Source organism: Pocillopora verrucosa, chromosome 12 (assembly GCF_036669915.1).
Source record: "Pocillopora verrucosa isolate sample1 chromosome 12, ASM3666991v2, whole genome shotgun sequence".
Classification (NCBI taxonomy): Eukaryota; Metazoa; Cnidaria; class Anthozoa; order Scleractinia; family Pocilloporidae; genus Pocillopora; species Pocillopora verrucosa.
Genome location: NC_089323.1, coordinates 5,604,798 through 5,625,913, shown reverse-complemented (window position 1 = coordinate 5,625,913; position 21,116 = coordinate 5,604,798). Strand labels below are relative to the sequence as shown.

At 36.7% G+C, this 21,116-nt stretch overlaps 1 protein-coding gene across 4 annotated transcripts in view; it reads right to left on the bottom strand.

Annotated features, from left to right (window-relative positions):
- LOC131777793 (hemicentin-1) overlaps positions 1–21,116 on the bottom strand; it is a 56,254-nt gene that overhangs the window by 23,723 nt on the left and 11,415 nt on the right. For all 4 annotated transcript variants that reach the window (XM_066159680.1, XM_066159681.1, XM_066159683.1 and 1 more), the window contains exons 10-29: positions 20,526–20,801; positions 19,402–19,689; positions 17,122–17,412; positions 15,772–16,077; positions 14,939–15,217; positions 13,533–13,820; positions 13,075–13,383; positions 12,409–12,690; positions 11,765–12,040; positions 10,821–11,108; positions 9,625–9,915; positions 8,239–8,544; positions 7,413–7,691; positions 6,917–7,204; positions 6,037–6,345; positions 5,381–5,662; positions 4,670–4,945; positions 3,646–3,933; positions 2,227–2,517; positions 871–1,176 (exon numbers count right to left, since the gene is read on the bottom strand). In XM_066159680.1, coding sequence (XP_066015777.1) covers positions 871–1,176; positions 2,227–2,517; positions 3,646–3,933; positions 4,670–4,945; positions 5,381–5,662; positions 6,037–6,345; positions 6,917–7,204; positions 7,413–7,691; positions 8,239–8,544; positions 9,625–9,915; positions 10,821–11,108; positions 11,765–12,040; positions 12,409–12,690; positions 13,075–13,383; positions 13,533–13,820; positions 14,939–15,217; positions 15,772–16,077; positions 17,122–17,412; positions 19,402–19,689; positions 20,526–20,801 — 5,799 coding nt within the window. The remainder of the gene's footprint in view (positions 1–870; positions 1,177–2,226; positions 2,518–3,645; positions 3,934–4,669; positions 4,946–5,380; positions 5,663–6,036; positions 6,346–6,916; positions 7,205–7,412; positions 7,692–8,238; positions 8,545–9,624; positions 9,916–10,820; positions 11,109–11,764; positions 12,041–12,408; positions 12,691–13,074; positions 13,384–13,532; positions 13,821–14,938; positions 15,218–15,771; positions 16,078–17,121; positions 17,413–19,401; positions 19,690–20,525; positions 20,802–21,116) is intronic.

The window sequence follows — 21,116 nt, the reverse complement described above, 5'->3', positions numbered from 1 at the left end:
TGCGTTGCTGCTCCCGTCATCTTGTGCATGTTCTGTCTTTAGGCTCCTCTAACCCCAAAACATAAGCAAGACCACGTTTTATGAGAATCTTTCCCATATCCAAGCGGTTGCAGTCTCAATTACCACAGAACATTGAAAATTATCAAAAAACAAAACTACCTATAACTGACAGCAAATGTGGCTTAGTTGAAGATCTACATTATTTGGTGTGATTATGGTTAAGATAGAATAGAGAGACACATAGATATAGTGTATTTATGTGCAGCTGTTTTTTTTCGTAATTTTTGTTTCTTTTCACATTGGGTTGTTCTCTATTGGAACAATTGACCTTTCTCTTTTTGCGGGGGGAGGGGGGTGAAGGGGGGAGGGAGGGAGGGAGGGAGGGGAAGAAACATTTAGAAGTGTAAGCTGCCAAATGGTGACTTTATCCCTTTAACCTGTAAGAGTGATTAGAATCGAATTCCTCCTAACAATGTTACACCTTAATGACACATTAAGATCACGAATAAAGGAAAGAAGAAGCTCTTGCTTGTTAGACAAATTCTCTTTGTCAGCACCTGAGAAAATGTATAGTGAACAGTATGGAGAGTAAGCTAACAGATGTTAGGGTGTAAAGAGTAAAAGACAGTTGAGCCTGGGACTGTGTTTCTTAAAGAAAATTAAAACTTTTACAAAGGATAAAAAATATCAAAAAAAAAACAAAAATGGAATCAGTTTTAATATAAGTTAACAAAGTTAATGAAGAATCCATTAACTCCAGTAAACTCTAAACAACAGCCCCACAGAGAAGAGTATCTGCATACTGTACTTGACTAAAAGTGATGAGATATCAATATATCAATATACGGTGCATCATTCAGAAAAACATACCTTGTATAAGGACTGACGTTGTGTCTGAGGAATTGCCAACAGTATTTGTGACGAAGCAAGTGTAATTTCCCTCATTATGTGTAGTACTTGATGAAATTAGCAGCTGAGATTGACTTTCAGTGAACTGTGTTACATTCACCGATCCATTACCAATACCACTACCATTTCGAGCAATCACATTTCCATCTTTAACCCATTGTACTTCCGACACCGGCGGCGAAGCATTGTACTGGCAAGTCAGATGAATTTGTTTGTTTATTTCAACAAACTTTGGTTCACTGCCACTTATTTTGACATCTGCTCTAACTGTAATCATAAAGATTGTTCAAGTTAGTTACCACAAACGTGTATAGTACATCTATTTGAAACATTTCTATGAATTATGTGTTATATTTTTAGACAATTTGGTGTGTAGTATCCCTGTAAATTTTTACTTGTTGTTTGTAAGTGTATATTGATGAGCCCCCAAGGAAAAAAACCAAATCAAACCACGCTTTAGTCTATCTACCTATATCATCCAAATGTTTTATCTCAAATGCATCTCATATAATGCAAGAAATGCAAAGCAAATAGAGAAGTGGTTTGACGCCAGTCTTGCATTATGCTAGCATCAGATTGGCTCATGAAACATCAATTTGTCACAGAGGGTTCCAAAACATATCAAAGTGGAATTCTAGTTTTGATCTTTGTTCTCAAATCCTTGGATACATTCTACAGTACATGCATACTAAAAGTGTTTTCACGACACACCCAAAATAAACGTTTATGTGTTGATGATAGAACAGCAAGAAAACCTTTGCTGAGTACATGTGCACTTAGAACCTGCATTAACCTTTATACATATATTTTTTTAATTCTTCTCTCTAGCTGCAGCACAGTTCCTTGTAAATTACATGCGATTGAGAGAATTTGGTTCTAGTTCAAGATAAAAACTTCTGGGCCCAGTTGTTCAAAGAGTGGAGAACACTATCCCAACGGATAAATCACTATCCAGCGGATAACTGCCAAGGAAACGTATTGTACCAACCACCAGATAGTGATTTATTGAGTGGGTAACGTTATCCAACCTTTGAACAACCGTGGCCTGCCTGATAAGTATTGGTGTTGTCTTATACCTATTTGTTGAATAACATATTCATACTATAGGAAGAAGTTACATATAAATCACTTCTGGGAGGTAAAGGATTAAGCAGACACTGTGAACAATATCAAGCATATCTTTGGGTGTCTTCTGAGAAGACTCTTACATGTATAAGGGTCTCAAGTACCTGATGTGCTGACTTATTATAGGTTCCACTCAACCAATAATAATAATATATATATCTCATATACTGCAGTCTGAAAAGTAATACTCACAGCTGACTGTCAGTTTTCCTGGAGCTGAGGCGGTACTATTTACACTGTTATTTGCCACACATCTATATTGGCCTTCATCCCCTCGCACAATATTGATAATTGTCAAACTTGACATGTTTCCCTTAAAATCAGAAACACTAATCCTTCGATTTTCTGATATGTCAATTCCATCTTTTGTCCATTTCACATCTGGTGTAGGATTTCCATAAACTGTACAGTCCAGAGTTAAGTTAACATTTTGCTCTTCTATTACTGTCACATTCTGTGGGACACTGATAAATTCAGGTGGAACTAGAAAAAAATACAATTTAGTCTGAGTGTTTTTTTAGTCTTACTTTAGTCTTACTTTAGTCTTACTTTAGTCTTACTTTAGTCTTACTTTTTTAGTCTTTTTTAGTCTTTTTTAGTCTTTAGCCTTCATTGTACTGGCAACATCAATTACATCCATAACCCTCTTTCAGAGGCCTACACTGTTAATGGTTTTATTAGCAAGAAAAATTTGAAGTGCTTTCCAGCCTATTATCATTTTAATAACCTATCTTGAATTTCAAGCACATCAAACATTTGTCTTTCAGTGACCTTATAATAATAATTTAGTAATAATTTATAGACTCATGTCGCGCAATTATCAATATGAGAATTTTCAAATTCGCATTACAATTAAAAGTTAAAAATACAACCCTGATAGTTACTAAAAACTAAAAAAAAAAAAATGATCACTGAGAAGATGCAAAAACATAAAATTAGATAAAAAGAAATAAAAAGCTTTTGCAAATAAAAAAGTCTTAATAGCGGTCTTAAACTTGTTTAAAGATTGGGTGCTTCTGATGGAGCCCGGAAGATCGTTCCACAATCTAGGGGTGACCTTCACCCCTAGATATGTAGTGAACTCGTATAAGTGTGCAATGCATAATGGGTATGGGTGTTTTCTGTCATAAAATAATGTAAATTTAGAGCATTGTGTAGGTAGTGTAAGTAATCGAAGGTAAGTCATCTACTGTAATCAAGTTTATTGTAAACTATACTTTGTTCGTGGTGTGTCCTCAGTGGATTATTGTAAGTGACGTATTGTAACTGAGTTCTGTAGTGTATTGTAAGTAGAGTAATGTTTTGTAAAATGCCAAAAAAAAAAAAATTAAAGACAAAAAAAAATGGCTGTTTCGACTAACACATACATACGTTTTGTTTTCTAGAATTTTCAGTTCAATTTGTGAATGGCTTTAACATCAAAACTGATACTTACAACAGAATTCGAAAGCACCTGAGAAATTATACTAAAACAATCATTCGCCAACGACGATAATTATTATGTATGATTTGTAGCATGTGCTCTTGGGAAAAAGGAGGTTTTGTGTTCAAGTAGTTTTTGATGATTTTCATATCATTTTACTGTCAAAGAAATTTTTATAAGTTACTTACATTGTACATTAAGATTCCCTGCAGATGATGTTAGGTTGCCAACATTATTAATAATCACACATCTGTACTGTCCCGAATCCGATCGATGAACATCTGTGATTGTCAAACTGTGATTGTTGTTCAGTGACGACGTTGTTAGTCGTAGATTTGCTGTTATATTCAGGTTTTCCTCGTTCTTCGTCCAAGTAAATCTTGGTGAAGGATTTCCATCTACCATGCAACTAAACACAACATCTTCTCCCTCAACTATGGTGGCATCCTCTGGATTTTCCACAATTTCAGGTGCAACTTGGAATTTAAAAAAACAGAAGCGTTAGGCTCTGTCAACTCAAATCTGCAAATTTCAAAAGCTACCGGCTTATTCCTTTGCATATCTCAAAGATCTCGTCATTTTTTTTTATTGTTTTTTGCTTTTTAGATTTGTCAAAACATAATTTTTCACTGACGTCAAAGACTACTGCGTTACTTTAATTCTTCTTCTTCCTTTTTTTTCGGTCTTTATGCTCGTCGCTGAGTGTCTATTTCATCTTCTAACTAAAGATAAATCATAAAAAAATGATTTTTAATTTCTGCTAAGACCTAGGAATGCTATGTCATCAGTGATAATGAGCGATTTTTAACGAAAAATTCTAACATCTCTTCTTCCAGTCGTGTGGACAATCAGATGAAGCTGACAAGATAAATGGCAATATAATCTACCTTCTCACGACGAAGCTACCCAAAATTACCAAAATACAATCCAAATGAGATTTCTTGAAGGAAGGGGGAAAAAATTACGTGACAGAGAACTGAAATAACAAGCCAGATATTTGTTTGTGAATACTGTGCACGAACATTCAACTTTCGGTCCTGAAGAACTCTTTTCCATTTTTAAAGTTTGCAAAATTTTTTCTGAAAATTCGAAACATGAAGATAAATATTGTGTTCAACATGTCTGATTTATATTTGACATAGCTACCCCCCCCCTCCACACAAAATACCTTTCAAATTAGGCAAAACAGAAAATAATTGACGGATCACTTACACTGTACATCGACTTTTGCAGCATTTGAGGTATCATCCCCAAGGCTGTTCCTGGCAACACATCTGTAATTTCCGCTTTCTGATCTGTTCACTTTCGCTATATACAGTGTCTCGTTGTCTCCTGACAAAATTATCCCTTGAGTGTTAGTTAAAGGAGATCCATCTTTGGTCCATGACAGTGTTGGTGGTGGATTTCCGGTCGCGTTACAAAATAAGGTCATGAGGAGTCCTTCTTCTGGTGTAACGTTCTTAGGATGCGTAATAATTTCAGGTTGATCTGTAAAGAGAAAAATATGAACAGATAAATAAACCAGAAGCACAACCTTAAGCAATTCTAGGATCGATCCAAGAATTTTTTATTCTTTTCTCTTTTTGTGACAAATAAATCGTTATACGTTATTTTAAGCAAGAGAATTACAAAGAGTGTCCAGAAAAACCCAATCTTTTCGTCCACACATTTCTGATAATTGAAAAACTGTTTGGACCCATATAATAGAATATTGTAAACAACCTGGAAATTTCCATTACGCGCAATTCTGTGTATATATATATATATATATATATATATACGTACAAATATATACACACACACACACATAAGAATTTAGTTCAACTACATTTCTCTCGATCTTAAGTTGGCTCATACCTTACTGATACTGCTCAAAAGTTCGTTCTCTCATGACTTAGAAAAGCAAGTTAATTCTGTACTTACATAGCACGTTTATTACAGAGGGGTCAGAAGTGTCATTTCCGACCCTGTTTTTCACTAAACATCGGTAATCTCCACTGTCTCCTCTGTTCACATTTGTTATTGTCAATTCTTGAGAGTCATTGGATAAACTTATCCTGGAGTTCTTATTTACTTTAATGACAGATCCATCAAACGTCCAGGATATATGCAGTAAAGGGCTTCCTGTAGCGTTGCAATACAACTTGACGGTGTCTCCTTCTTGGGGGGCAGTACTTTTTGGCTGAGTAATGATGGAAGGCTTTACTGAATAGGGAGAAACAGAAAAAAAAGTCTAAAGCACCCATTATTTTTTCAGTGTTGTAATCAGTCTATATTTCCGCTAAACAAATCGTTAAACGAAATGTTTCATAGACTTCATAGGAAAGTCTCGGGTTGCTTTAATACTATGCGTATACAGCAAATATTTAAAGATAAACAAATAGAGCAGCTGCTGTTCATCTTCTACATATGCACTTTCTAAACAGCTCGTGAACTTCATGCGAAATCTTGCTTTCGCGATCCGGAGATTTCACATTTAACTCATTCACTCTTTGAAGTCTGTAAAGAGAAATCTCAGCTTATTGCTGTCTCACCCTAAAATACGGGTAAATAAGAATTTGCCAACAGCTCTTACACACCTTCCACAATGATAGATGTCGAGTCTGATGAACTATCAACCATATTTGTGACATTACAAGTGTAATTCCCACTATCAGCCACGATAGCTGCACTGAGCGACAACTGTATGATACTCTCATTGAAGTGCAGAATATCCAATCGGGAGTTGTTTATCACTTTCGTGGAGTTTGTTGAAATCTCCTCTCCATCTTTTATCCACTGCACCTCAATCACAGGCGGTAGCGCCTTGTGCCGACATGTTATCTTGATATCGTCGCCCTTAGCCACAATCTTCTCTTTACCACCATCGATTGTAACTTCTGGATCAACTAGAATATGATTTAATAATTATAATTGTATCGTAATCATGTGCTTTTATTTATTTATTTATTTATTTATTATGCTGTGTATAGATGATATAACTTTTCAAGCATAATTGGTATCATATCAAAATCCTAGACTAGAAGTTGTGAGTCTGCAAACTCTTATGACAGGTTTTCCTGATAGTGCTGAATTTGTGAAAATAACTTAAATATGAACTGAAAGGTTTATGAAGGAACAAGAACAAGAAATGGAGCGGCATAGAGAGAACAGATATCAATTGTAGAGTAAAATTGTAATGGATAATATCGACGTATTAGCGTCAGTGGCCAACATATACATTCATCCATCGAAGTACTAAATAACATTTTAAATCAAGCTACTTAGCAGTTACATTCAAATCCAGAACAAATTCGTATGCATATCTTGAAAATTGGTAGCGTCTCTAAAACGAATGATCTTAATTACTTATGGAAAAAAATACAAACACCGAAAAAAATAAAACAAAACAAAACAAAAAAAAAATACAAGAATATTCAACACTCGCACGTTTCACAGAGGAATTACTCTTAGACTCACAATGCACTGTTAGGGTCGCTGAAAATGAAGTCACAGTAGCCAAACTGTTATTAGCCACACATCTGTATTGTCCTGCATTCGATTGTTGAACATTTGATATTGTCAATTGGTGGTTTCCATCATTGGAAGAGACTCTAAGTCGCGCATCTGCAGCCACATTCAATTCCGCTTCATTCTTTGTCCAAGCAACATCAGGTGTAGGGTATCCTGCCACTACACAATTGAACATAACAGTTTGTCCTTCCACTCTCGTGGCATCAACTGGAGATTTGGAGATTTCAGGGGCAACTGTCAATATAAATAACGAAAAAGAAATTATGAGTCTCTACAGAATCAAACATAATTTACAAGATGTAGTGCGACATGTTGGTTAGAGCACTGCGTCAAAAAAGGAAGCAAATGACACCGACTTTCCTAACATTTTTTTGTCAAAGATGAATGTTAAATATACAACGATTTAAATTTTAGTCGTGTCGTAAACCATAATTAAACTCACATCGAGCAGTCACTGTGGTGGCATTGGAGACAGCATTTCCAACCTTGTTGCTCGCCACACACCGGTATGCCCCGTTGTCTGTCCTACTCACGTTCGTTATTGTCAGCTGCTCGTTGTCTGCTGACAAACGGATCCGTGCATCCTCATTTGGATTTATAGAAGATCCATTTTTTGTCCAGGATATTGTCAAAGAGCTTCCAGTAGCGTTGCAAAAGAGAGTCAAGTTCTCTCCTTCTTTGACCGGATCAGCTTTTGGGTGCGTGTCGATAGCTGGCGTCACTGTAGAAATGCAAACAAGTATTTTCTACTTAAAAAGTTTACCTATTATTCTTTATATTTCGTATCCAAACAGTTTACATAGGTGTTCTCGAGCAGGTTCCCACGCACATAACTAAGCAGCAGTTGAAGTCCAAAATGTAGGAATGTAAAGCACTCTATCTTCTCGCGGGAGAATAAACCAATAATGACGATGCCACTATTTTAATATCAGTGCAACATTTTCAGCTCCTGAGAAAACGTACAGTGAACAGTATGGAGAATATGCAAACTGATGTTAGGGTGTAAACGGTTAAAAACAGATGAGCTTGGATCTGTGTTTCTTAAAAAAAATTAAAACTTTTACAAAGGATAAAAATATATATATAAAAAAATGGAACCCAGTTTTAAAATAAGTTAACAAAGTCAATGAGGAAGCCATTAACTACAGTAGACTCTAAACAACAGCCCAACAGAGAAGAGCATCTGCTAACTGTACATTGCTCAAAGTGATGAGATCAAACAATAGTACAAAATATCAATATACCGTGCATCATTCAGAAAAACATACCTTGTATAAGGACTGACGTTGTATCTGAGGAATTGCCAACAGTATTTGTGACGAAGCAAGTGTAATTTCCCTCATCGTGTGTAGTACTTGATGAAATTAGCAGCTGAGATTGACTTTCAGTGAACTGTGTTACATTCACCGATCCATTACCAATACCACTACCATTTCGAGCAATCACATTTCCATCTTTAACCCATTGTACTTCCGACACCGGCGGCGAAGCATTATACTGGCAAGTCAGATGGATCTGTTTGTTTATTTCAACAAACTTTGGTTCACTGCCACTTATTTTGACATCTGCTCCAACTGTAATCATAAGGATTGTTCAAGTTAGTCACCACAAACATTTCTATGAATTATGTGTTATATTTTTAGACAATTTGGCGTGTAGTATCCCTGTAAATTTTTCCTTGTTGTTTGTAAATGTATATTGATAAGCCCACAAGGAAAAACACCAAATCAAACCACGCTTTAGGTTATCTACCTATATCATCCAAAGGTTTTGTCTAAAATGCATCTCATATAATGCAAGAGATGGAAAGCAAATAGAGAAGTGGTTTGACACTTCTCTTGCATAATACTGGCAGGAGATTGGCTCATGAAACATCAATTTGTCACAGAGGGTTCCAAAACGTATGAAAGTGGAATTCTAGTTTTGATCCTTTTTCTCAAATCCTTGGATGTATACTTCGCAAAAGATGTTGCCCATTATTTGCAAATATTTCCTTTTGTGCAAGTTTTGCCAAACTGATACATGCATACTAAAAGTGTTTACACATGATAAACCCACAATAAACGTTTATGTGTAGATGACAGAACAGTACTAAAGCCTTTGCTGAGTATACGTGCACTTAGAACCTGCATTAACCTTTAAATCCCAATATCTGTCTTTTTCAATTCTTCTCTTTAGCTGCTACACAGTTCCTTGTAAATTGCATGTGAATGTGAAAATTTGGTTCTAGATCAAGATAAAAGCTTCTGGGTTCAGTTGCTCAAAGAGTGAATAGCACTATCCAACGGATAAAACACTATCCATCGGATAAGTTTTAAGAAAACGTACTGCACCATCCACTGGATGGCAATTTATCGAGTGGATAGCGTTATCCAGCCTTTGAACAACCGGGGCCTGCCTGATAAGTATTGGTATTCTCTTACACCTATTTGCTGAATAACACATTCATACTATAGGTAGAGGTTACATTTTAATCACTTCTGGGAGTTAAAGGACTAAGCAAACACCGTGAAAAATATCAACTTGAGACACTACAAGTACGACTCTTACATGTATAAGGGTCTTAGGAACCTGGTGTGCTGACTTACTACAGGTTCCACCCAACCAATACTAGTATATATCTCATATACCGCAGTCTTCAAAGTAATACTCACAGTTGACTGTCAGTTTTCCTGGAGCTGAGGCGGTACTATTTACACTGCTATTTGCCACACATCTATATTGGCCTTCATCTCCTCGCACAATATTGGTAATTGTCAAATTTGACGTGTTTCCCTTAAAATCAGAAACACTAATCCTTTGATTTTCTGATATGTCAACTCCATCTTTTGTCCATTTCACATCTGGTGTAGGATTTCCATAAACTGTGCAGTCCAGAGTTAAGTTAACATTTTGCTCTTCTATTACTGTCACATTCTGTGGGCTGCTGATAAATTCAGGTGGAACTAGAAAAAAAGGCAATTTAGTGTTGTTTTGGTCTTTACTTGTACTGGCAACATCAAATACATCCATAACCCTCTGGCAGAGGGGGGGGTAGGGTTCCTGATCCCGTTTCAAGCAGGAATTTTAGAAAAATTGATCCGTCACATCCTCTTTAAACAGTATTTTAAGCATCACGGCTTTAAAAGGGAAATTTCAAATCTCACCTATAGATTGAAAAACAGAATGGCTTTAACATCAAAACTGGTATTTGCAACAGAATTCAAAAGAACCTAAGCAATTATACCAAAACAATTATTCGCCCACGACGATAATTGTTATGTATGTTTTGTAGCATGCGCTTAGCAGTTTACATGATTTGTTCATTTATCTTTGCCTGAATGTAGGGAAGCGTAATGAAACAAAAGATAAATGGTTTCTTGAATTCCCGAGCACGAGTGCATTTGTCGGCAGTGTGTTTTAAGTGCCGGCGTGAGATTATGGGAAAGAAGTGTGATATGTAAACTAGCAAGTATATATTCGCTGAACAGTAAACAAGTTTCATTGTGGATTTTTACAAGCGGACAGTTAAATTTTGTTCTTCTTTATTTTTTGGTTGGAATCCTGTAGTCCATTTCCTCGTAACGGTTTTTTAGTTGTGCTTTCCTGATGATTGACAGTCATTATAAGTGGTTTTGTTTATTCAATTTACTTTGGCCGCATCGAACGTATAGAGTTTGTTTTAGTTTTTTGGTGTCTAAACAGTGTAAACAGTTGTTTTTGTCTTGTGATTAGTTGGTTAGTTCAATAAATGGGCTAAGAATTGTCTGCTTATCCCGCACCGCATTTCTGGTTGTCAGTTTGTTGGGTGCGGGGAATTCAAGAATTTCATATAATTTTACAGTCAAAGAAATTTTTATAAGTTACTTACATTGTACATTAAGATTCCCTGGAGATGATGTTAAGTTGCCAACATTATTAATAATCACACATCTGTATTGTCCCGAATCCGATCGATGAACATCTGTGATTGTCAAACTGTGATTTTTGTTTAGTGACGACGCTGTTAGTCGTAGATTTGCTGTTATATTCAGTTTTTCCTCGTTCTTCGTCCAAGTAACTCTTGGTGAAGGATTTCCATCTACCGTGCAAGTAAACAAAACATCTTCTCCCTGAACTGTGGTGGCATCCTCTGGATTTTCCACAATTTCAGGTGCAACTTGGAATTTAAAAAAACAGAAGCGTTAGGCTCTGTCAACTCAAACCGGCGTACACGTGTCCTTTGCATATCTCAAAGATCTGACGTGAAAGACCATTGCGTTATTTTAATTCTTCTTCTTCTTTTTCTTTCTGTTTTTATGCTCGTCGCTGAGTGTCTATTTCATCTTCTAACTAAAGATATATCATAAAAAGTTATTTGTACTTTCTGCTGAGACCTAGGAATGCCATGTCATCAGTGATCATGAGCGATTATTAACGAAAAATTCTAACATCTCCTCTTCCGGTCTTGTCGACATTCATATGAGGCTGACAAGATAAATGGCATTATAATCTACCTTCCCACGACGAAATATCCCAAAATTACCCAAATACAGGACCAAAAACTGAAATAACAAGCCAGATGTTTGTTTGTGAATACTGTGCAAGAACATTCAACTTTCCGTCCTGAACACCTCCTTTCCATTTTTAAAGTTTGCACAATTTTTGCGAAAATTCGAAACATGAAGATAAATATTGTGTTCATGATGTCTGATTTATATTTGACATAGCTAACCTCCCCCCTCCCTACAAAATACCTTTTAACACCTTTTAACTGTGACCAGAATTTCTCCTTTTAAATTAGGCAAAACAGAAAATAATTGATGGATCACTTACACTGTACGTCGACTTTTGCAGTATTTGAGGTATCATCTCCAAGGCTGTTCCTGGCAACACATCTGTAATTTCCACTTTCTGATCTGTTCACTTTCGCTATAGAGAGTGTATCGTTGTCTCCAGAGAAAATTATCCCGTGGGTGTTAGTAAGAGGAGATCCATCTTTGGTCCATGACAGTGTTGATGGTGGATTTCCGGTCGCGTTACAAAATAAGGTCATGAGGAGTCCTTCTTCGGGTGTAACGTTCTTAGGATGGGTAATAATTTCAGGTCGATCTGTAAACAGAAAAATATGAACAGATAAATAAACCAGAAACATAACCTTAAGAAATTCTAGGATCGATCCAAGAATGTTTTATTCTTTTCTGTTTTTGTGACAAATAAATCGTTATACGTTCTTTTAAGCAAGAGAATTCCAAAGAGTGTCCAGAAAAACCCAATCTTTTCGTCCACACACTTCTGATAAACTGTCTGAACCCTTGTATTAGAATATTGTAAACAACCTGGAAAATATATGTAAATATACACATATAAATTTAGTTCAACTACATTTCTCTCGATCTTAAGTTGGCTCATACCTTACTGGTACTGCTCAAAAGTTCGTTCCATCATGGCTTAGAAAAGCAAACTTATTCTGTACTTACATAGCACGTTTATTACAGAGGGATCAGAAGTGTCATTTCCAACCCTGTTTTTCACTAAACATCGGTAATCTCCACTGTCCCCTCTGTTCACATTTGTTATCGTCAATTCTTGAGAGTCGTTGGATAAACTGATCCTGGAGTTCTCATTTGCTTTAATAACAGATCCATCAAACGTCCAGGATATATGCAGTATAGGGCTTCCTGTAGCGTTGCAATACAACTTGACGGTGTCTCCTTCTTTAGGAGCAGTACTTTTTGGCTGAGTAATGATGGAAGGCTTTACTGTATAAGGGGAAACAGAAGAAAAAAAGTCCAGGGCACTCCATTATTTTTTTCAATGTTGTAATCAGAGAGTCTATATTTCCACTAAACAAATCGTAAAACGAAATGTTTCATGGACTGCATAGGAAAGTCTCGGGTTGCTTTGCGTACACAGCAAATATTTGAAGATAAATAAACAAAATAGACTTAAGCAGCTGCTGCTCATCTTCTACATATGCACTTTATAAACAACTCGTGAACTTCATGCGCATTCTTACTCTCGCGATCCGGAGATTTCACATTTAGTTCATTCATTCTTTGAAGTCCGTAAAGAGAAATCTTAGCTTATTGCTGTCCTACCCTAAAACGCGGGTGAATAAGAATTTCTCAACAGCTCTTACACACCTTCGACAATGATAGATGTCGAGTCTGATGAACTATTAACCATATTTGTGACATTGCAAGTGTAATTCCCACTATCAGCCACGATAGCTGCACTGATCGACAACTGTATGAGGCTCTCATTGAAGTGCACAATATCCAATCTGGAGTTGTTGATCACTTTTGTGGAGTTTGTTGAAATCACCTCTCCATCTTTTATCCACTGCACTTCAATCACAGGCGGTAGGGCCTTGTGCCGACATGTTACCTTGATATCGTCGCCCTTAGCCACAATCTTCTGTTTACCATCATCGATTGTAACTTCTGGATCAACTAGAATATGATTTAATAATTATAATTGTATCGTAATCATGTGCTTTTATTTACAATACAAACACCGAAAAAAAAAACAAAACAAAACAAAAAAATACAAGAATATTCATCACTCGCACGTTTCACGGAGGAATTACTCTTAGACTCACAATGCACTGTTAGGGTCGCTGAAGATGAAGTCACAGTATCCAAACTGTTATTAGCCACACATCTGTATTGTCCTGCATTCGATTGTTGAACATTTGTTATAGTCAATTGGTGGTTTCCATCATTGGAAGAGAGTCTAAGTCGTGCATCAGCAGCCACATTTAATCCCGCTTCATTCTTTGTCCAAGCAACATCAGGTGTAGGGTATCCTGCCACTACGCAATTGAACACAACAGTTTGTCCTTCCACTTTCGTGGCATCAACTGGAGATTTGGAGATTTCAGGAGCAACTATCAATATAAATAACGAAAAAGAAATTATGAGTATCTACAGAATCAAACATAATTTAGAAGGTGTAGTGTGACATGTTGGTTAGAGAGCTGTATCAAAAAAGAAAGCAAATGAAAGCGACTTTCCTAAACATTTTTTTTTATCAAAGATGAATGTTAAGTGTAATGAAAGTGTAAATTTCAAAGATTTTGTCCAGCGCTCAGCGACTGCAACAATGTAGCTAACGGAATTTTACCTTGCTACAAGTTACAAGGTGTATTCAGTTAGTTCACAGACAAAATATGGAAATTTCAGCTGAAATATTTTTCACACCAGCGTGATCAGAGGAGACCCTTCTCTTCGAACTTAATTTGCATATCAAAAACTCACTACTTTGTACGAAAGAATTCTCAAAATGCAGGCGTTAATCGGGTTGAAAAAGCATATCAGTGCAGAGTTTATACACCAATGAGGTCACAAATTGCCTCAAACTGGCGGGTATATCTCTAGCTTCCATCCACCAACTTCTTAAAAACAACGCAAATCCATGTGTTTGCTCAATTGCGCTCGTGTCAAAGATTATTTGCATGATTCTTAGAGTTGACCAAGATCTCCTTTTGACCGTTCAAACTTCGTTCGTTTATCGAGAAGGCGCCTCCCGATCACCTTTGTCTACTTTGTAAGTCACGCAAGCGCGCAAGCGTTACGACCGATCACGTTTACGCAACGATTTAGGACAACTCGGCATCTAATCTTCCTTCAGTTCCTGTGAAAACCTAAAATCCTCAACGTAGAAGATACATTGCTACAATAAAGATACATTAGCTTCATTGTTGCAGTCGCTGCGCGCTGGACAAAATCTTTGAAATTTACACTTTCGATCGCTGTCCACAGGGGTTGTCTAGCCAAAAATCATTTTTGGCTTGTGGCGACGCAAAAAAAGAGAATTGGAGAACAACTAAACTATTTTTGAAACATGTGTCCTAAACCCTTTTCATGGGCAAAAAATAAAAGAAAACTTTTTTCCGACGGGAAGTTGAGTGGACCGCTCTTAGCGAGAGTGGCACTTAAATATAAAACGATTTATATTTTGGTAGATTTATATTTTAGTCGTGTTGTAAACCATAGTTAAACTCACATCGAACAGTCACTGTGGTGGCATTGGAGGTAGCATTTCCAACCTTGTTGCTCGCCACACACCGGTATGCCCCGTTGTCTATCCTACTCACGTTCCTTATTGTCAGCTGCTCGTTGTCTGCTGACAAACGGATCCGTACATCCTCATTTGGATTTATAGAAGATCCATTTTTTGTCCATGATATTGTCAAAGAGCTTCCAGTAGCGTTGCAAAAGAGAGTCAAGTTCTCTCCTTCTTTGACCGGATCAGCTTGTGGGTGCGTGTCGATAGCTGGCGTAACTGTAGAAATGCAAACAAGTATTTTCTACCTAAAAAGTTCTCAGTTTCTCTCTCATTTTTTATTTTTCGTATCCAAACAGTTTAAATTGGTGTTCTTGAGCCGGTTCCTACCCACATAACTAAGCACTAGTTGAAGTCCAAAATGTAGGATTGTAAAGCACTATATCTTTTCGTCGGAGAATAAAACAATAATGACGATGCCACTATTATAATATCAGTGCAACATTTTCAGCACCTGGGAAAACTTATAGTAAACAGTATGGAGAATATGCAAACTGATGTTAGGGTGTAAAGGGTTAAAGAACAGTTGAGCTTGGATCTGTGTTGCTAGAAGAAAATTAAAACTTTTACAAAGAATAAAAAAATATCAAAAAAAAAATTAAACCAGTTTTAAAATAAGTTAACAAAGTTAATGAGGAAGCCATTAACTACAGTAAACTCTAAACAACAACCTTACAGAGATGAGTATCTGCTTACTGGTCATTGCTCAAAGTGATGAGATCAAACAATGGTACAAAATATCAATATACCGTGCATCATTTAGAGAAACATACTTTGTATAAAGACTGACGTTGTGTCTGAGGAATTGCCAACAGTATTTGTGACGAAGCAAGTGTAATTTCCCTCATCGTGTGTAGTACTTGATGAAATTAGCAGCTGGGATTGACTTTCAGTGAACTTTGTCATATTTACCGATCCATTACCAATACCACTACCATTTCGAGCAATCACATTTCCATCTTTAACCCATTGTACTTCCAACACCGGCGGCGAAGCATTGTACTGGCAAGTCAGATGGATCTGTTTGTTTATTTCAACAAACTTTGGTTCACTGCCACTTATTTTGACATCTGCTCTAACTGTAATCATAAGGATTGTTCAAGTTAGTTATCACAAACGTGTACAGTTCATGTATTTGAAACATTTCTATGAATTATATGTTATATTTTTAGACAATTTGGTGTGTAGTATCCCTGTAAATTTTTAGTTGTTGTTTGCAAATGTATGTTGATGAGCCCCCATCCAAAAACACCAAATCAAACCACGCTTTAGGTTATCTACCTACATCATCCAAATGTTTTATTTAAAATGCATCTCATATAATGCAAGAAAAGCAAGGCAAAGAGAGAAGTGGTCTGACGCCAGTCTTGCATAATGCTGGCATCAGATTGGCTCATGAAACATCAATTTGTCACAGAGGGTTCCAAAACGTATCAAAGTGGAATTCTAGTTTTGATCCTTGTTCTCAACTCCTTGGATGCATCCTTCGCAAGAGATGTTGCCCATTATTTGCAAATATTTCCTTTGTGCAGGTTTTACCAAACTGGTACATGTATACTAAAAATGTTTAGTGACACACCCAAAATATACGTTAATGGCAGATGACAGAACAGTACTAAAACCTTTGCTGAGTATATGTGCATTAACTTTTAAATCCCAATATCTGTTCTTTTTTTAAATTCTTCTCTTTAGCTGTTACACAGTTCCTTGTAAATTACATGTGCTTGCGAGAATTTGGTTCTAGATCAAGATAAAAACTTCTGGGCCCAGTCGTTCAAAGAGTGGATAACACTTTCCAACGGAGTGGATAGCGTTATCCAACCAGTGAACAACCGGGGCCTGCATTGGTATTCTCTTACACCTATTTGTTGAATAACATATTCATACTACAGGGAGAAGTTAAATGTTAATCACTTCTTGGAGATAAATGATTAAGCAAACACTCTAAACAATACCAAACAGACATTACGAGTTCCTCTGGGTGTCCTCTCAGCAGATACTTACATGTATAAGGGTCTCAGGTACCTGGTGTGCTGACTTTCTGCAGGTTCCACCCAACCAATACTAGCAGGAGTGCTTTGACATTATATATCTCATAAATTGCAGTCAGAAATAATACTCACAGTTGACTATCAGTTTTCCTGGGGCTGAAGTAGTGGTATTCACACTGTTATTTGCCACACATCTATGTTGGCCTTCATCTCCTCGCACAATCTTGGTAATTGTCAAACTTGAAGTGTTTCCCTTAAAATCAGAAACATTAATCCTTTGATTTTCTGATAGATCATGTCCATCTTTTGTCCATTTCACATCTGGCGTAGGATTTCCATAAACTGTGCAATCCAGAGTTAAGTTAACATTTTGCTCTTCTATTACTGTCACATTCTGCGGGCTGCTGATAAATTCAGGTGGAACTAGAAAAAAAGGCACTTTAGTCTGATTGTTGTTTTGGTCTTTAACTCAACTGGCAACATCAAATACATCCATAACCTTCTTGCAGAGGCCTGCAGTGTTTATGGTTTAACTAACAAGAGAAATTTGAAGGGCTTTCTAGCCTACTCTCATTTTAATAACCTATCTTGAATTTCGAGCACATCACACGTTTGTCTTTCAGTGGCCTTCAGTATATGTCGTGAACTTGTATAAGTGTGCAATGCATAATGGGTCCACTGACACATACATGCATTTTGTTTTCTTGAATTTTCAGTCCAATTTGTGTGAGTGAAATGATCCCATGTGCAGTTGTTTAATTACAAACAGCAAAATAACAAGGGGAGTAAAGTTAGTGGCAACATAAACAAATAAACAAACAAAGAACACTTTTCACAAAGTAGCCTGTACTTATTAGAAATGAGCATCTGAGTAAAGCCATATCTTACATGGACACCTATTTGAGGAGGGAGGGGTGGGGGGTAGGGTTGCTGATCCCGTTTCAAGCACAAATTTTAAAAAAACTGATCCGTCACATCCTCTTTAAACAGTATTTCAAGCATCACGGCTTTGAAAGGGAAAATTTCAAATCTCACTCAGTATAGTGAAAAACATCCTATATAGTTTTTTTTTCTGTCCTACCCGCGCGGTATTGGTTAAGGTTACGTCACTAACGCATATTTATAGTGTATAATTGCTACGGCCATTATAGAGATGTGCGCGCCCTGATTGGTCGAGGATTGCGTCATATCTCGCTAAAATGACCTCGCGCAAGGTGATTATAGCAGGAGCGCTTAATTTCAAAACGGCTACCTCGCGTTTTTCCAGTGCTACGGAGGAAGTGTGAACGCCCTAAAAAGAATCAAATCCCACAAGGACAAAAGATGGCATGTAGTTTAGAGTAGCAAAAGAAAGATATAAATTTTTCGGTGATTGATGTTAAATGAATCATCAAATTCTAGTGAAAACTGGTTTCTTATCTCGATACGAGTACTCAGAACAATCAAAATAGAACGGCTTTAAGATCAAAACTAACATTTACAACAGAATTCAAAAGTACCTATATTACAACAGTTCTTCGACTGCGGCGATAGTTGATATGTATGGTTTGTAGTATGTGCTCGTGGGAAAGAGAAGGTTTTGTGTTCAAGTAGTTTTATCAGGTACCTCACGTTTTCCCTTCAGGCTTACACATTTCATAAGTTTTATTTTCATTTCATTTCGTCTTGTTTCAGTTCACTTATTCATATTAGATCGCTTTTCTTTCTTTCCGTCAAAACAGATTACAGACGGTATTCCATACCTTGCCTTTTTCGAAAAAACCCACCCATCGCATATTAACTTTGAGCTTGATCAAAAGTGCGCATCACATTTAAACCTGTACTCCCATCTGTGATCTCAATGAAAATCTACTCTCTTGTCTGTGTGTCTGTTCAAAGGCACATAACTTACGGCTCTTCTGGAAAGGGAGAGACTCAATTACGTCTCCTGTTTCCCCCTACACTTCTTTAGTGCTCTAACCGCCTCCTGCGTGCTTTGCAAAAGCACAGAGCACAGTCGAGACTATTTATTTGATAAATATAGACACAGAGAGATCTCTTTGTGTTGTCACCTATGCTAAGATTATGAAATATTGAAACAAATTTTAAATTCACTTCACGGCACCCGTTGTTTTTTTCATGACAAAGAAATTAAGAATATGGGAGCGATCTTCGCAGTAATGAACACTACTTAAGCAGTGGTGGAAAAAACCTGAAAAAAAAAAGAAAAAAAAAAAAAGAACCAGGACTGCATTAAAGTGTTTCGTGCTGGTCTGGGCTTTTTGTTTACTTTTTTTTTAAGCTCTATTTTCACTACTGTTCAAGTAGTGTTCATTGTAGCGAAGATTGCTCTCATATTTATTTCATTATCCGCAGTTCACATAGACGATTTTATATAATCTTACAGTCAAATAAATTTTGTAAGTTACTTACATTGTACATTTAGATCTCCTGGAGATGATGTTATGTTGCCAACACTATTAATAATCACACATCTGTATTGTCCCGAATCCGATCGATGAACAACTGTGATTGTCAAATTGTGCTTGTTGTTCAGTGACGACGCTGTTAGTCGTTGATTTACTGTTATGTTCAGTTTTTCCTCGTTCTTCGTCCAAGTAACTCCTGGTGAAGGATTTCCATCTACCATACAACTAAACACAACATGTTCTCCCTCAACTATGGTGACATCCTTTGGATTTTCCACGATTTCAGGTGCAACTTGGAATTTAAAAACAGAAGTGTTACGTTCTGTTAACTCAAATAAATGAATTTCAAAAGCTACCGGCTTATTTCTTTGTATATCTCAAAGTCCTAGTCATTTTTTTTGTTTTTTTTGGATTGTCAAATCATGAATCTTAACCAGTATGAAAGACTATAGGATTATTTCAATTCTTCTTATTTTTATTTTTATGCTTATCTTGTATATATTTCATCATCTAACTAACGATAATTGAGAAAACATAATTTTTTATTTCCGCCAAGACCCAGGCCGGAATGCTATGTCATCAGTGATAATGAGCGATGTTTAACGAAAAGTTCTAACATCTATGGCGTCCTTGTCGACATTCAGATGAAGCTGACAAGATTGATAGCACAACAATCTGCCTTCTCACCACGAAACTGCCGAAAATTACCCAAATACGGGACCGAACGAGATTTCTTGAAGAATAGGAAAAAATTACGCAACAGGGAATTGAAATAACAAGCCAGATATCTGTTTGTGAATACTGGGCGCACATTCAACTTTCGGCCCCAAACATTTCGTTTCTTTTGCACAAGTTGCGACACCAATGATATCATAAATTGTGTTAGTGTTCAGTTTTCGTAGGTAAACGTTTGTGGTGAAAAAAAAATGTCTGATTTATACTTGACATTAACTCAGTTTAAGATTTGAAAGGTGATTCCCGAGGTCGTTGCTTTCAACTCCTGGGAACCCATCGTTACTTCCCCCTTCACATTCATTTGTGCCAAATACCTTTTTAATCCTATCAACTGTACAGAATTTCTCCTTCCAAATTAGGAAAAAGACAGAAAAGAATTACTGGAGCACTTACAATGTACGTCGACTTTTGCAGGATTTGAGGAATAATTTCCGAGACCGTTCCTGGCAACACATCTGTAATTTCCGCTTTCCGATCTATTAATACTCGCTATAGACAGTGTCTCGTTGTCTCCTGAAAAAGGGATCCCTTGGTTGTTATTTATAGGAGATCTATCTTTGGTCCATGATAGTGTTGGTGGTGGATTTCCGGTCGCGTTACAAAATAAGGTCATGGGGAGTCCTTCTTCTACTGTAACATTCTTAGGATGCGTAATAATTTCAGGCTGATCTGAAAAAAAAAATTGATAGCGAAAATGAATAGATAAATAAACCACAAGCATAACCTTAAGCAGTTCTACGATCGATCAAATAATTTTTTATTCCTTTTTTTTTCCTGAGAGAGTTATATCTTATTTAAGAGATCTGTCTTATTTACTGAGTAAACTAGAAACAGCTTGTCGTTCACTCTGACAGAATCGGGCCCTATCTGGCCTCCAAAGGAACGTATTTCATTTGTAAAAGGTAATGCAGGTAATTGTCTTTCTATCTCTGGGATTACGAGGGACTGTTTGGACCCCTATATTAGAATGTAGTAAAACAACCC